The sequence below is a fragment of the Teleopsis dalmanni genome, chromosome 2, assembly GCF_002237135.1.
Source record: "Teleopsis dalmanni isolate 2A chromosome 2, ASM223713v2, whole genome shotgun sequence".
In the NCBI taxonomy this organism is placed as follows: Eukaryota; Metazoa; Arthropoda; class Insecta; order Diptera; family Diopsidae; genus Teleopsis; species Teleopsis dalmanni.
In genome coordinates this window covers 1,777,583-1,795,542 of record NC_051847.1, presented here as the reverse complement: position 1 = coordinate 1,795,542, position 17,960 = coordinate 1,777,583, and the positions used below count along the sequence as shown (strand labels likewise).

The window sequence follows — 17,960 nt, the reverse complement described above, 5'->3', positions numbered from 1 at the left end:
GTTTTATTTACTTAGTATTTTCGCCTACAAGAAGTGAATATCGCATTCATAAAAGAGACATAAGCTTACAACGTAAATCCGTGTAACTGCAGTTTCGACGGTTTATTCAAATAAGCACAAAATAATCTCAGCTTAATATTTAATGCAAAACCTTATCTCGGAGGCTATAAAATGTTACGTATACCACGCGTCGGCAGAGGAAATGCGACAGTTGTCTTTTTTTATTGTATTAATAAAACTCATTTTCAGCACCTTTGCATACATGTGTGCTACATACATTTGATATTTGCTACACACATGTAAAAACTTCATAAATTCCTTGCTTCATTCAAAATCAAAAAAGCTTGGCGCTTATGGGGCTTTTATGCAGAGACAAACACACACATACAATAAAAACAGCAATACAATTTCAGTGTCAAAGCCAATTTCGCACATGTTTGCTTAGCATAATTTAATAAAAAAAATGTGACAAGAACACAACGGAACACAGAGCAGCAGTGTCAGCAGACACAATGCAACTTGTTGTTGTGGTACACCAGAAAAAATGTTCGATGGTTTGATTTGTGTATAGCAGCTTCAGCTTCTTGTATCGAACATTTAGACAACTTGCTTCCAATCAGAAAATGTATTTTTGTTTGAGTTGAATATTGTTTTAGATTTTGCTAATGGACTGACTGGCTGCGTATTGAACAAAAGGTAGTGTTTGGCTCTGTCTTTTGTTTGGCTTTGTTTACCTTCTATATGATGTTTTGTTTGTAGTTGCTTGTATTATTCGTCATATTACTGATTCTTTTATAATTTTTCACATCGTTGCCGTCGGCGTTAACATCAGCCGTCGCTGCGAAGACTACTTCGTTATCAGACTTGTTGTTTGTCGTCGTCGTCGTAGTCGTAGTCGTCGTAGTCGTCGTAGTGTGTTGGGAAAGCACAAAATGAAATTAAAAATTTCACAGATGCAATGTGCTTTCGGCACAAAGAAGTAGTGCGCTACGGAAGTTCATAAAGATTTCGGATTTGTTGTGTGCTAAACGTGTATTTACGTTAAATAAAGAATATATTCTTTTCGTATCGTTCGGATTCGTTTGGATTTTCGCTTGAGAAATGTGAATGAAAAGAGAAAAATGTAAATGTAAATCAAATTAAAAACGAGAACGGCATTTTGTTCGTCCTTAAACAAGTTGTAAGTGGCTTTGTTGTGTTTTGTCGTGTTTGTGCAACAAATTTTTATTGTCACCTGTTCGTGGGTGGTTCGGTGGCGCGCACCTTAACATATAAACAAAAACATAAAATAGAAACAAGGTATAAAGAAGGAACCGACAAAGATTTGATTGGTTCAATAATTCTGAAAGTAAGGGTATTAGGTGCCTTTCGGTCTTAAAAAGAAATTAATTTTATTGTGTTATCAAACAAAAAAAAAAAATAAATATCTATTGTTCAATTTGGGTTTTTTGTTGTCTGGAAGTAAAGAATCTGTACACTCTAAGGTTTATTTTGTAGATTTAAATTGAGCTCGTCTGCCATAGGACTGAGTACTACAGTTTAAACTGCACATGCAAAGTTCTATCATTGATAATATATGCCGAGGAAATATTTAAGATTTGTTTAAAAATAATAAATAAAATAATTTTTTTTTTTAATTTCGTAAACTTAAAACCGACATTTGAGGATTAAGTTGTAAAACAATAAAACAAATAAAATTGAGGACTTATCTTAAGATAGATATTACAAAATATATTCTCTAACGAAAAATGAATCTCCTATTTGTGTTTTATATTTGATATACTTAATGTAAAGATAAAATAAAGATAAACGATTAATGAATACTTTCCCAAAAATAACTTTCTGATAACAATTGCCAAATGCGTAAAAGGCATTATATATATTGACTGTCATACGTATTGTTGCTTTAAGATATATAGTATAGTTAATAATTGTACGAGTTAATTATTGTATATATAGCTAACAAAAATATTTACATTTGAATACTTTTGAAAAAGTTAAAATTAGTATAGTATTATAGACTACATTTAAACGTAGTGAAAAAACAAATTTTTTCTAACTATTCTACAAAATCTATTGAAGGAAAAACGTTTCAATTTTCCTACAATGTCAACAAAAAAAATTACAATCTAAAATTTCTATTACGAGAATTTAACAGCCTCAACACTTCACGTGCCACTCTTAAAATTGCAACAACAATAGGGGAAACACGTCAAGAGAAATACAAAAAATTCTCCATCCATTAACCCATCGGTAAACATATTTTATTTATGTCTTTGCCCATTAACATTCCCTTTCCGACAATTGTCGCCATTTGTCAAGCGTTTCGCATGCCTGCATGCACCATTCGGCAGTCTTACACTTGCACTAACACTCACTAAACACTTATACACTTCCCAACCAACCATACCTTGAGCTATGGCGGGAGGGGGCCTTGCCGCATGTCGCCATACAACGCATATAGCCGCCTTGCCTTTGCCAGTGTTGCCTTTGCACCATTTGGCGTGTGGCAAGTGCGACATCGTAATTGAGGTTAATTAGTGAGTGGATGATGCCACAGGTGGATGCTTCCACATATCGCCCCTGTGTGTGCTAAGTTGTGTTTTTTATGTTGGATTCTGGTTTTTTTTGGTTGTTTCTTTTTTTTTGGTTTTTCGACCAATTTACCTACTGTTGTGCGTAATTTTCTGAATTTTTTCCTTCATTATTTAATGGCGGAAATTTCAAAAAATTTGCTTGTTCGCAAATTAAATTGTACATTTGCTATAATTTCGCTAATTATTATGCTAATTTTACAAATTTTATTATAAATTCAAAAGATTTCAAAAATGCTGTAGTTCTTAATCTCTTCAAGCACACAACAAGGTGTGCAATCGATCCTGACAAGTTGTAATAATGTTTTCTGCGATTTCAGTGGCGGCAGAAAATTAATGGTTTCGATAAAGATTCCATTAATTCTTCGCATAAATTGTAAGATGTTTAATACGATTATCTTCTGAATTTAAATATTTCAAATTTTTATGTTTGAGATGATTTTCGTCACTACTAGCGTATAGTGTTTTATCCTTCATGCTTGGAGGAATCAAATAACCTCCGAGATCAAAATCATTTAAATATTGAGAAAGATTAATACAGTTTTATTGTTTTTGATTATTACTCGTATAAAATTTCAGCTTTTCAGTCTGTGAAAAGTTTTATATAATTCATTCAATTCAATGAAAGAATTTCCACAGATTACAGTTACTTACCATATGTCGTAGTTCTCTTAATGACTTGATGGTTTCCTTGTTGATGCTACCTTGTATCAACCTTCTTGTACTACCCCCTTCCTCTTCCTTTTTAAGGACTCAACTTCAAAGAGGATTGTACAATAGTATTTAAATCTTTTCAAAAAGTTTTTAATCCAATTCTTGCGTAGATCGTCAGATCATCAGATTCCTTTGATATGACATTTGGTTACTCGATGCTGATTATAATATTCAATATACTGTTAATATATTATTGTTCTACTGTTTGGATATGGTTTGGTTATCTGAACAAAACACATTTCATGATTATTATGCATTGGTTCACTTGAACTATACTCTTTCTCTTATAGTTATATAATTATTCGATTTTAATATTTGACTAATATTCAAAAACTTTTGTGTTCTGGAATTAATATATCACTATCAACATATTATATCTAATCAAATTTTGATTACTTAACTATAACTTAAATTCTCAAAAGAATTGATCCTAATATGTATCCAATTGTTCAAATGTGTCAAATACTGTTTTTATGTTATAATAGATTTTCTAAAAAAATATTGTCAAAATATTGATTTATCTTTATTATAACACAGATACAATATTCTTACTCATTTACATAGATGACCTTACATTTCGTGCAAATCTTCTTACGTGCGATTGGTATTCCCTCAATTAAGCATTATACTGGTAATACAGTTTTTTATATTTTTTGGCTTATTAGTATAAGTACTATACATTTACTATCCTTTTTCTTAACTACTGAAGTAAAATCGTAATAGAACGATTTTTAATCTATATTTACATTTGCAACAATATCTAACCTTTTATACATTTCTTATACATATAATTTATATAAAAATGAAAGATATTGAAAAATTTTTAATGGATAATAAATGGGCTGTTATCATTGCCACTTAGGACTATGGTATTTAATAACTCCATTGTTTCACTTGAGTTCATGCAAAATCGAGAACCATAAATAAATCAAAGAATCGCGAGGAACTGACTTTACTGTTATAGGAAGTCAAATGAAATGCATTTGTTAAATATTATGAGTTCATACATGTAAAATTATTAATAAAATTAAAGGTAATGATATTATTTAAATTTTTTGAAACAAAAGTTAAGAACTATCTGAGAATGATTCCTTGAATTTGATCTCCTTGATGAAATGCAAATGTTTTTCTGATTCATAATTAAATATTTCCTTTTTATGTGGTTTATGTGGCTGTGCTAGAGTATAGTGTAAGACTAATTATTAAATATAAAATAACAAATTCAACATTTAAGTCCATGTAAGACTTAAACGTGCTTTATAATCATTTATTATTCTAATAATAAAATATCCTATTCTCACTGTAATATCATTTTCAATTATTATTGATCTTCCAGTAGCTTTCCGTTTGCTTTTCATAGTCCAATTGTTTTTCCGCTTAGATACGATAAGTCTTCAATGATCTTCTCTAAAAATAGAAACGCCTTCAATTCATTTTTTTACTGTTTACACTACATTTAGTTCGTGTACCAGACCTGGTAATTTTTAAGGTAGCACCATTGCAAAAAAATAATAAATTACTAAGTGAAAAAACATATCACATAAAAACGAAAATACTAAATAAATATGAAATGCAAAAATAAAATAAAAATATAATTTAATTTTATATATTAAATATATCAGTCAGACTTGAATTGAATTGAATCTTCATAGGCCTCATCTCACATTAATAGAAAATCTTCAATTCCAGCAAAACAAATGATGCGCCATTAGGAAATCTTAAATATGCACTGAGTTGAGTTACAAAAAACAATTCATTTCCCACCAGTAATTAACCCATAATCCATTACCTAAAATCCATCATCATTGGCCCAATTTATTAATGAGGGATGAAAAATTCAAGAATTTTTAATGTACTTGATTATTATCATTAATTATTTGTTTTTGATTAAATAAAGCAATTATTCAGATTGAATGGTACATGGAATCTTTAATTTTTATGCCAGCTTTCTACTTAAATTTATCAACATTGTTATTAAATTTTTTTCTTTCCTCTTTATTTGCCATAAGGCATTGGAAATGGAGACTGATAACTCTAAACAACTGCCATGTCAACCATTTTTGGTTGAGTTGCCTAAAAATAACATCAATATTTTTTTCGCCAATTAATTGTCCATTAATTTTGCTTACCAAACTTATGCCTCTTATACACCCTACACACAAAACCAAAAAAAAATCGAAAAATCTGCGTTTCATTGCGTTTTCGGTTTTATTAATTCACATTTTTTTCATTTCATTGAAGCAAGTAACAATCAAAATCACTTTAATTGCTTTAATATAATTTCTCAGAAATATCTAAATTCACTTTCAATTAATTGCCTAAAGTCTAAATTAATTGAAAGTGCCCTCCGCCCCTTAATAAAAAATTAAGTATACGCCCGCACTTGAGTTGTTGAATACTTAAATATGGAATAAATTTCTGTTTAACATTTCTGTAAAATAGAACGCAAATAACCGCACAGAAAATATTTTCACATCGCCAATAAAAGGCGTAGAACCATAACCCATAACCCATAGCCCATTGCCATGGCAAAATAAGCGCATTTTGTTAATCTAAAAATTCCTGGAAATAGTACCATAGAGGCTTTGAAAAAAACAGAAAACAAAAAATATCGTGTTAACAAGCAACAAGAGTAGAACTTGGCAACTGAGTAGATTGCCAGTTGGCCCAATAAAAACTAAAACTGAATGTCAACAATGTGTCCAAATTTGACAAAAATATATCAAAATTTGACAATTGCTACATATTTTCAAGCGCAAATCAATTCTACTTAATGGGCATACTTTTACTCCTTCTGCACTCATCCAAAGTTGCTGTGGAAACGTTGATTGTCAAACATCAACAGAATTCGTTTTTTATTGACTAACGAATGTCCTTTTTGACTTTCTTTTTTAGCAAAAAACCAAAAAATCGAAAATCAGTTACTTTCTGACCAACAGACCAACAAATAACAACTCGGACTGAAAAATTAGAATTCAAACAAAACATATTCTTTTGAATAAATGCAAATTGGACTCATTTGCAATTTGCCAGCCACTGAAAAGCCTTCAACAAGCCACTTAAGTGGAAAAGGATAATTGTTCGAACAGACTTTGAAAAATGCTGTACCTCACGCTGCGGATTTGCAATCCTTTAACCATGCAATTCCCACATACTCGTCAGTTTTTGCGGGGTTATCGTTTAATTGCGTTTGTAGTGGTTGTTGTTGTTGCTTTGCAAAATGTCGGTGTTAAAGCGAAAATCGCATCTGCAACGGATATTTCCGGTGGGGTCGGTGCGGCTTCGTTGAATAACGTCGGCCATAATCGTTGTTCCGAGCGTAAATTCGTTGCACACGCCAATAAAATTGATGATGTCGAAGATTTGGAGTTGGATGTGCCGGTGAGCATAGCTTTCGAAAACGGCCTAAAGAAGAGGTAAGTGCTTAATAACATTCATCCAATTATTAAATATGGTTTTACCTGCGATTAATGTTTACGTTAGGAATAAAATATTACTATATGATTTAAAATTGTTATTTCTAACATTTAATGTTTTTATGTCTTGTACTTGAAAGGATTTATATATTCTATTCGCGTTCAAAATATAATTTTTAAAAAATTATATTGCAATCTTTTTTCAGGTGAAATCACTTATCTCTAAGTTATTGTAAAATTGTATTTTTTGTTGGTCATTCATCAATTTTTTATTATCTAACGAACGTTTTTGACGAAAGAATTCCTCGTCTCTTACTATTAATTTGTTGCTAATATGTCACGAAGTCAGTGTGATTTAAGCATTTGTACTTCCTTGTGTTTTGTGGTTCTATCTGTTTAGCCGCTCGAGGGTTTGGTTTCTGTCTCTTACCTTCTTGGGGTTTCTTTTAAAGCTGTTTAATCTGAGTCATATTAGCATCAGACATATATTATTAGGCTGAGCATATCTCTGTATCTCTCTATTGATGTTTTTGAATGTAAATGTTTCTCGTCTCGTAATTCTAGCAATTGACCTCTGAAGTGAGGAATTCGCAATATTATTTAAACAAAAAGTAAATTTTAGTAGAGCTTAAAAGTATTAATGAATAAAGTTGAACGTTTTTATTAAAAAAATATAGTAAGTGCCTCGCTTTAGTAGCTGAAATGAGTTGCCAGAAAAAAACATGTTAGACATCAGATTAATGAATATTAAATGGATAAACTACCGGTATTTACCTTCATGTATGTTTTGAATGAAATTTTTGGTTGAATTTTTTTTTCATCTTTGTTAATAAATTTTCACCTGCATTTATATCAATTATTTAGAAAACACCCAAAACAATTAATTTTGAAGCAAATTACTTATTAGATTATTTATCAGATATAAGCTCTTTTAATTATACTTTTCTTCAAGCTGTTTAATTCTAATAAGATATAAGATAAGATATTCTAATAAGATATATGATCACTAGTCCGAAATGCTATAAGTATACTCATTTCAACAAGATTAATAATATCTATCTTGCATTATGTAGTTAGTAATATTTTTAAGTCTCTTAACTATTGTTATAAAACTATTAGTAGTTATTTAAAAAGGAGTGAGCAAAATATTTATTTCAGAATTTAGTATGACTATTATTTCCATAAGGAAATAAGTCAGGAAACCCCACAGGTATCTACTGTTAAGAACGTCACTGAAGTTTTTGCTGTTATCCTTTTAATTATTTTCCTTGATAAGTAGAATATTTTTCTATAAATCTCGAAACTGCAACGGAAAACAAGTTAAAATCTCTACAATAAGTTCAGACATAGTTAGTTTGTTTATGTCGCTAGTTGTTCCAAACACTTTTTTCAAGAAACAGAACTTTCAATTTGTATTCTGTGCAAAACTGTAGATACTCTGTTTGTTGTCAACATGACTAAGAGCTAAACATTACGCAAACTACACTTAAGTATTTGTTCAACCTTTTGAAACCCATTTCACGCTACTGCAATACACCTTGAATGACATTGCAAATCCTTTTCGGATTGGGCACACATTTAAGGACATTTACTTCAGTATTCAATACTGATTTTACTCAAACTCTGACGGACTGTTGGCAGCATCTGTAGTTTCGTGCTGGCAGCTAGCGTGCTCACATGTGTTACTCATATCTGGAAAGGACACTGAAATAAGAATGTGCAAAAATACTAAAAATTAAAATCAAAAAATACCGGCGCAGGATTTATGTTGCACGTTATATAAATTATTATTTTTGGCTTGAAGTTTTGTGGTGAAACTTTCTGCGATTCCAAGGCAACCAATGCCTCTTGTTATTTTTTCAAAGGTTAATCTGCTGCTGGGATTGTGATGTGGCGTTTTATACAAAAAGTACTTTGAAAAGTCAAAACATCAAAAAATCAAAAAACAAAATGGCTGAAAAAGTTCAAAATGTTACTGTGTTGTCTTACATCAGCGGTCGGTGTTGCGTTGCCAGCCCCTGCAGGCACGTACTCAATAAATTTTGTGGCTTTTTGTGGCTTTTTTTTTTTGCAACATTAAGACAACTTTTTTCATAATTCAGCGATTTTATAGTTATGCCTCCGTCCTTTACATTTTATTTTTTCAGTTTTTTAATGCATTCTGTCAGGCAATGGGTATCCTTTTCCGGCCAGTTAAAGTTTTTATAATTGTTATTTCCGTTTGCTGTGATAACGTTTGGTGTTGCTGTTTTTATTATAAAATACAATCTCCAGTTACTTTTCCGCAACTCAAACAGATTTAAATACTCTTAAGGACTTTATTATTATTGTTTTTATTACAAAAGTTTTGTTAAGAAATTTACAACAATTTAATAGCGGAAAGTAAAGGACATTAAATAAGGGGAAGTTGGAAAAAAATTCAGTTTAATTTCTTTACCTCGAATTTGGAATATATGTGTGTTTAAATTACGGAATTGAAATTGTATATTTTCCCGTAAGTTTTGAATGATGAGGACATTTTTATAAATCAAATATTTTAGTGAATATTTCATAAAACTTTTTTTTTATTTTAAAATGAGTTTGCAAAATTATTACCGCTCTTATACCTCTTATACCATGACTTTTGTGTTGCTTTTTATCCAAAATATCATTCGGTGTCTATTGAAGTTCAAGGTCAATTATCTGGTGGAAACTGGTGTAATCTGTTCAGATAGTTGTCATCATAATATTATCTGACATCTAGTCCATACGTGACACAGAAGCATCAAGTAGATTATAAATAGAGTTTTTCCGTTCGACTATTTAATAAATTAGACTTTGAATTAAAATGAGACTGGACACTGGACTGAATTAAAATGAAACTGGAAGTGTAAGTAACTAACAGCAAACTATTTACATATAAACAACTCAACAAAAATCAGAATGTTTTGAGTATTTTTGAAATTCCCACAAATCTTTATGTAAAATGTTCAAATAGTTGTATAAAAAATCTATTTTACTTTTTAATTAAAAATTGCCGAAACCTCGATTTGAAGTTCACTTCCGTTCGCTTACTTGCAATTTTTCGATTTTTTAAGGCATAAACATATTCCAACGAACTCCAATCGGGGTACGTTCCTTGATTTTATTGTCGATTGGTGAATTGTTAACGATGTGCTCGGTGGCGGCTCATGTTTCACATATAAATTCCGCATAATTGAAAGCAAACGGAAGTTCCGCGACAAATGATTTTTTATGATCTTTCCGTTACGTGCGAAGTGGAAATTAGTAAGAGAAAAAAAGATTTTTTAACATTGAAATAGAATCGGAGTAATAAAAAATTAGACAAAAAATTGAAAAGTATTAATTTGAAAATAAATTCTAACAAAAGAAAAAGGGAGAGAACAAGCATCCTTGTAATTTATATTGAACATTGACATGATATTCATATGAAATATAATTTTATTAAATTTTCTAAGTTATTTCAGAGTATTGGACGATTAGTCATACCATCTATTTTTGCTACCAAAATTATATGTTAAATGTATTAAATAGAACCGCAGCGGAAATGATACCATTTCAGTTTTAATTCCACTAAGAATTCCACTAATTCTTTTTTTTTTTTTTTTGTAATTAATGTTAATGTAATTTGCTACATATATATACTATATAAAACAAATATCATATATTTTTAAATGCCGTTCACTACATTATACATTATAAGGGTGTCAGGCGAAATTTAGCGATATAAAGGGAAATGGTAAAGTAGATGAGAAACTACATACTCTTTAATCTCTTCTAGTAAAAGAACAGATAATAAAAATTTGTAATGTGAAATAAATTTCTAAACAGTATATTCATTCAAATCGAATAACAACATATTCACACACGAGACTAATTTGACTTAAATGGAGCATGAAAAAATTACAGAGGTTCTTTCGATTATAAATAGTTTTTTCTTCATTCGATTGTTAAAGAAATTAATTCAGTATAAAAGTTGCGATGATGAAGAGAAACAGTATCCAAAGTTAAACAAGTAACCACACTTCCCATGAAACCTCAAAGATTTCCATGGGTACCAATTAAAGCTATACCTTTGAATATGATTTCCTACTTGGTGGGGACTATCTTACACCTCTGCTGGTTTTACCTACAGCCTGACACTGGCTATCAGCTACAATTCAAACAGTATCAGGCGGTGTCTACTGGATTTTATTCGCCTTTTACGGCAGATATGTCTTACGTCAGAATGTTCTAATTCCTAAACCGAAGGAGAAATAGAGATAGATAATAGGCCATATTAAACATATTCTTTGTTTTTGTCAACCTATTAATACAAAAAGAATGACATAAGGTTATAGTTTAATGATTCAATAAGGTATAACGTTTAAAGAATTTTATTGCACTCATGTGGTATCATAATAGGTAGAATAGGTCAAATAGGTCAAATTAGAACATTGACAACCACCACCACTAACGGTTATAACCTACCAAATACAAAGTATGACGCAAAACTACGGTGGATGGAAGGCATTGTCTACGATGCAATTAAGTAAGGAATAAAAAGTTTGAGAATTGAGACTCATAGTAGAAATGACGGATTAGAACTGATAACAGGCAATGATTTGGAGACACTTACCTCGTTCATTCTTCTGACACTTAACAGTAAACTAATAATCTGTTGTCTTATCACAATCAATAAAGTAATTCATCTTTGACTACGCAAGTGACCCAAATAAGTTGTGCCAATTAGAAAAAAAATTACAATTATTTTGTGAATGATGTCCTCCACTTGTGCTGTGTTTTGATTCGATTATCTTATTTTTCACTATGTTGCACATATATGCCGATATTTCCAGGGAATTATAAGTGCAGAACGCATTAAAACGGGGGAACTACTTCGCAACATATTTTACACTTTTTCACATGACTGCACACAGCGCACTTGCATACGAACCTGCGCGTTCCTATTAAAACGCATACACCCAGGCAATGCACATTAAAAAATCTTACAAATAATTTACCGCCTAAAACATTAAAGATTTTAGTAAACAAATCATAAAATTTAATTTTATGACTCAATTTGGCATCCAATACAACAATACAACAAACACAACAAAAACAACAAAAGCAATAATAGAAAGGAGAAAAACAACAACTACGACAACAAATACAATAAAAACAACAACAACAACAACATTTGAATACTCTCATTACGTTGTTGTTGTTGTTGTTGTTTTAAGGCAGAACATTTAAAATAACAACAAAACAACAACAAAATAACAACAACAAAACAACAACAACAAGCAGTAACCAATGTAGAAACAGTATTAATAAGAAGAAGAACCACTGATGAACAATAGCAACAACAATAATTAAGGAACGTAAAACAACTTGAACGATCAAGCATTGCGAATCGTAAAATCTGCCAAAGTGCAGCAGAGTTTCTGATTCATAGTTTTTCCTTCGGTGCACTACGCAAAAAAAAATCAGCATATGAATTACTTAGTGCTTTAATTGTCTAAGCACGAGACTTTGTCATTGAGATCTATGTATCTTATAAAACCATGAGATACATATCTTATGATATGTATTCCGACAACAATTAATCACTATCTATATACTATGTACATGTATATAGTATATACAATATAGTATATACTATATAATTTATAGTATATATAGTATATATATAGTATATTGAACATAACGTTCTATATCTTATAATACATAATATCTGAAGATATAAGTAATCACGTAATAAATGCTATACATTACTCGTATGTACTATGTACTTTCTATATACTATGTACATGTACATTAAGACTGAAAAGTTTTCGGAAATTCTCATTTAAAATTCGCGCGCTGTATATTTTTCGATATTTTAAGTTTATGTAGTTTGGCAGCACTGTCCTTAATTACTATGCCAAAAATGAGCGCGATCTGTCAGACAGTTCGTTTACGGCAGCTGTTGAAACCAGTTCACCTCAGTAGTGCGTTGCGAAATGTCTTCGACGGTCGTACGACCGTCCTGAAAGGCTTTGTACCACTCATAAACTTGAGTTTTCGATAAAACTGATTCCCCATAAGCCTTTTGTAGCATTCGCAACGATTCTGCACACGAAATTTCGTTCGAAACACAAAATTTGATGCAAACTCTTTGTTCAATATTTTTTTCCATTGTTTTTTCGCAACGCACTACTGAGGTGAACTGGTTTCAACAGCTGCCGTAAACGAACTGTCTGACAGATCGCGCTCATTTTTGGCATAGTAATTGTCCCTAATTGCTGCCAAACTACATAAACTTAAAATATCGAAAAATATACAGCGCGCGAATTTTAAATGAGAATTTCCGAAAACTTTTCGGTCTTAATGTATACAGTATATACTATATAATATATATAGTATATACATAGTATATAGAACATAACGTTCTATATCTTATGATATGTAATATCTGAAGATAAAGGTAATTATATAATAAATGCTTGGAATTTAGCACTGATTTGAAAAAATTAATTAAAATGAATGAAAATAATTTTATGTGCAATTATTCTCACACATACACAAATATTTATTTTACGTTTAAAACCATGACAGATCTCTAAGTCCTAGACAAAAACCTGCAGAACATTACTATAATCTAGTCAAACTGATCATGCAATTAAAGAGAACGAACCTCAGAGTATTGATCGGAGTTGTCACAGAGTGCAACACTGATGGGTAGCCAGCCCATGGCTACTATGGGCTCATCACGGATCCAACACATTAAACATATCTCAAGAATGTGAATAACACAAAGAACTTCGTCTGTTAACCCAGCATTTTAAAGAACTTCACTGAGATTTCAGCTTGTAAGCTTATGCTGTCTTGAGAATGAATGACGTTCTTACTTTATGTTTATCTGATTTTTATAAATGCATTAAGAAACTTAAGAAATTCGATATAGAGTAGCCTTTTTTTTGGAACTCTTTCGTTCGTTCAGGTCGGCACAATGGCCAACTGAGTGAGTGGCATGGTTTTGTCTTAACCTGAATTCAAAAACATTGACAGACAAGTCTTTAAGTAATTAATGTGTCCTTGAAAACACAAACGCTCCTGTGGCGGCAATATCGAATTTTGGGGTGACAGATTCATGTTTTACAGAAGTATTACTGAAATGTGGTTAAAATCAAAATCAATTTGCAACTTGACAACAAAATTTTCGAATATAACATGAAATATGAAATAGCTATAGCTTATTCAGCAATAAGTGAGGAAAGACGTCAACTCATAAGTAGACTTGATAAGATTGAGTAGAGAAAGAAGGGCACAGAAGAAATTACACTCTGTGTTGTAGAAAGTTTTTATTTCATAGCAAAAATGAAAATGATATACTAAGAGAATGTCACCACTAAGTAGTAATAACTAATAGATTACTAATATAATAATAACCTATTAACGTGCGAGTTGTCTTGAGTTATGTTATGAGACCATTCTCCAAATCTATACACCAATTAATCTTTATGAAGTTAAAATAATATACATCTTCTGCAACCAGTTGATTGCTGTATTTAAGTTCGTTGAGTTCGTTGAGAAAATATTCTAAAGCTTAACGAGAAGCTAACGGAATTGAATGATATAAAATTCGAAAAATATTCAGAAAATACTTTTAAGGAGACGGTCATCTAAGATTTCAAATCTCAAATATTTTCTATGTCTATTCTTTATTTGCATTAAATCTATGGTAAGTTGTGAATGTTTTGCAGAAAATAAAATTATTGTTTTCTAAATTAACATAGTTAAACAGTTTACCGAGTTTCGTCCAAAAATTCTGTATAGTGTTAGATCAGAAAGGCTAGTGAATCTTTGTGATATCCCTAATAGTCCAGATTCAATATCTCAGTGCCGTCAGTTGTCACTTAATAATATGTAAATATATAAAGTACAAAATTATGCTTTCATTTTAAATAGATAATGAAAAATATAGGAGAGGATTCTTCTAATTTTCTTTTTCGGCGGAGAATAAGGAATACAATACATAAATTAATTGCTTAGGTTTGCTTAAATCTGGGCCTTGAGTGTGTGGTAATCAAATGTCGTAATAAAACCATAATATCCCGAATTCAAAAAGTATTGCAATCGTATATGAAATTATATATTCATTTAATTGCTTATCAAAATGCAATAATGATGAAGTGGAGTGTAGTGTGTTCTGCTGTTCAAGCTACCGACCCATTGATTTAATTCTCTTAAAATTGAATTTGTAGACAATTGTCAAGCGCGTTGCTGGTCACAGCCGCGTAGTTGGTCTGTTAGTCAGACGGTGGCCACATTTGCTGTCTTCGAATTGAAAACACTTAAATGTTTTGTAAAGAGAACAATTATAAATAAACCAAATAGGAATAGAAGCATAAAAACAAATATAAATATAAGTTGGCAGCATTATTTTTAACTTGAGAACGTACGAACTTAATTTTAATGGCAAAAGTTCGTGTCATTTTGCGCGGGAAGCTGTTCAATGATCTTGAACGGATCGGATTGAATCGGTACGGATCGTATGAATGTCTTATGCTGCCATGTGAAAATCTGTGTTAATGTACACTCATATGCCAAGTGAACAAGAAGTTGGAAAGCATGCACGTTGCTGTCATCTGAGACGTCTGTCGCAAGTACTTCAATTCTGTAAAAACTTTTTTGGACGTTTTATTTTACAAAATGATTTTGTACTCTATATTTTAATTGAAAACATATACGACATATACGATATACGTATATAACGTATATTGAATCATTTTGGGTCGCTTCATTTCCTTACTTCGTTTACAATCACTTAAGTTTTTTTGAAAATTGATAGCTTTTCTATTTTTAATGCCACGTAATGCTGTCATCGTCTACAAAACGTGCCTGATTTGTTTCCCTCCTGCATTAAAGGCTTCTGGAAATCTGGCTCCACAAATCAAGACAATAAAATTAATTTAAATACTAATAGAAATAGATTCAGATCGCTTTTTGCGTTTCTAAAACCACTTGTTTTACCCTCTCTAAGCTAATTAGACGAATATAGAAATTAGAACAAAAATATTAAAATTATTTCATTTCATCCATTAATGCATTAAAACCATTAAATTATAAACGTATTAAATAGTATTTATTTATTGCAGCATTTATGTTATTCCCAGATATTAATAAAAATATAATAAAAATGCGTAGAAACCAAGGTGAAGTGATTATCGACGCATTAATAGCAGTTTATGTACGCCGGCAAATTACTTTACTACTAGAGACCATATCCCCTTTCCTACCCACTGAAAGATATATTTGTAAATGTATTGTGAGTACTAGGAATTGATATACATTTTCTTATCGTAACAAATGTATCAGTAATTGTCTCAAGTTTATAATTTTGGCATTAATTTTACTTCTCTTCTTTCTTTGAATATAGGACAATTTTCTTTATATTCAAATTCTTACTTTTGGTTCAAATTTAATACTTAGCTGCTCGAGCTACGCCTCTGTCTATGTCCCTAATGCTTAGCTACATTATACACAGAATTGATTGAATTTCTCAAAATGCGAACTATATTTACAACTCCAGTAGTGTCGTTTGGAAAGGTCTTTATGCTTTTGTTTCTCTAGTTACGTGAAACTTTTTGAAATTCTTCTAACTCTACCTTTTCTCACTTCAGTATTTTAAATCGACATATATATTAAATCGGTATATATATATATATGTCGGTGGTGGACATTTAATATCAGAAAACTTAATAAACCCGAAAGTCTCTTGTCTGGTAGCCTTTAAATCCTTAGGCTTGAGCTCGACAAGTTCTCTACTGGTTTAGCATACAGTCAATGACTTACAAAATCTAGCTGTTGGGTATTAAGTAGTCTTATGATAACTAAAGAAGCAAAAATATGGACGAAGCCAATTCCAGGAACAGCAAAAATAACTTCAAAAGCATAGCAAAATCGAACGTCTCCAGCAAAGCTATCCAAAAGTGGTTGAACCAGTGACGATCTTGCTGTATCAACCTATTCTTTCTGAATTGCTCTACAAAGAAGAACAAATATCTAATAAAACTAGACAGATTGGATTAGAGAACAATGATTCAAGTGATAACTGCCTTTGAAATAAAGTGCAGTTAAGATTATTAAAAACTAACAAGTGGAAACTGTGCGTAGAATTCACAGAAACATCATTTCTTATATTTGGATAACGCCCTGCTCTTATACATTATCTGATACATATGAGATCTGGAACAAAATAAAATTGAAATGCAAGATACCCTTAAGTGACTATATATAGTACAAGATATAATAATGCAATGATAAACAGAGTCTTAAGTGCAATCAATAATCGATACTGTGTAATTACGACAAAATAACTGAATAATAATAGAACTCATACGATGCAATACATGGCATTACGTAAATGCTTCAGAGAGAGATAAACTATGGTTAGGTTATGAACTATATTTTTATTATTATAGAATATATTTCATTATTACCACACATTTAAACTTTTGGGACTCACATAGATCTGGTAAGGTCTTTAAATCTACCTTTTTTGAAAAATATTCATTTTATACTGCAAGTATATTCTTTATCAACACTTCGTCATAGCCCTGTGTACATGCCAGAAAGTATAATCATACGAGTAATAACTCAATGGTAATCAGTTCAACCTAGTGAAAATGTGATTCTCGATTTATATTTTTATATACATTTATATTTTTTTATATATTTTTTTTTCATTTTCATTATTTTATACATGTGTGTATCTAACTTCAAATATATGTATGTAAACCAACTATACATTATACTTGCTACTTACCGGGCGTTTCTAAAAACTTTATAGATATTAACTGGGCAATTATATTAAATGTTGTTTTTAGCTCCTTAGTATTTTGTTTATTGTAAATAATTATTTGGTTAAATATATCTTTCTATACGATTTGTGTTACACAGACAAGAAGGCGTCCATTTGCGCGAATCGTTCTTATTACTTCAGTGCCATTTTCAGATACTTTGTCAAATGCGCTCATTTAACTTGCATTCGCTTGCACAAAATTTGAATCCATTCAGATTGAAACATCTTCACAGTTGATTTTGTATTTTCCCAAAAAACAGTCTTTTCTGTACCATTTCATTTGCAATATCTGATTTTTCGGTATTTTTCGGGTTTCATGTGCATAGCTTTGCAGCTGTGCAATTACATACCGCGTTGATTTTAAATGTACTTACATGTAAATATATGTATTTACATATATTATTTATT

The 17,960-nt window shown here is 30.9% G+C and overlaps 1 protein-coding gene across 2 annotated transcripts in view; it reads left to right on the top strand.

Moving 5' to 3' along the window:
- The first annotated feature begins 968 nt into the window (after nt 1–968).
- The window catches only part of LOC119681324, a 36,243-nt gene continuing 19,251 nt past the window's right edge, over nt 969–17,960 (top strand). Inside the window, exons 1-2 of one of the 2 annotated variants that reach the window (XM_038094483.1) lie at nt 969–1,299; nt 6,204–6,724. In XM_038094483.1, the coding sequence (XP_037950411.1) occupies nt 6,408–6,724 (317 nt within the window). In that variant the 5' untranslated portion in view covers nt 969–1,299; nt 6,204–6,407. Of the gene's footprint in view, nt 1,300–6,190; nt 6,725–17,960 lie in introns of those variants that run through there. The other variant, XM_038094484.1, reaches the window with a different exon arrangement.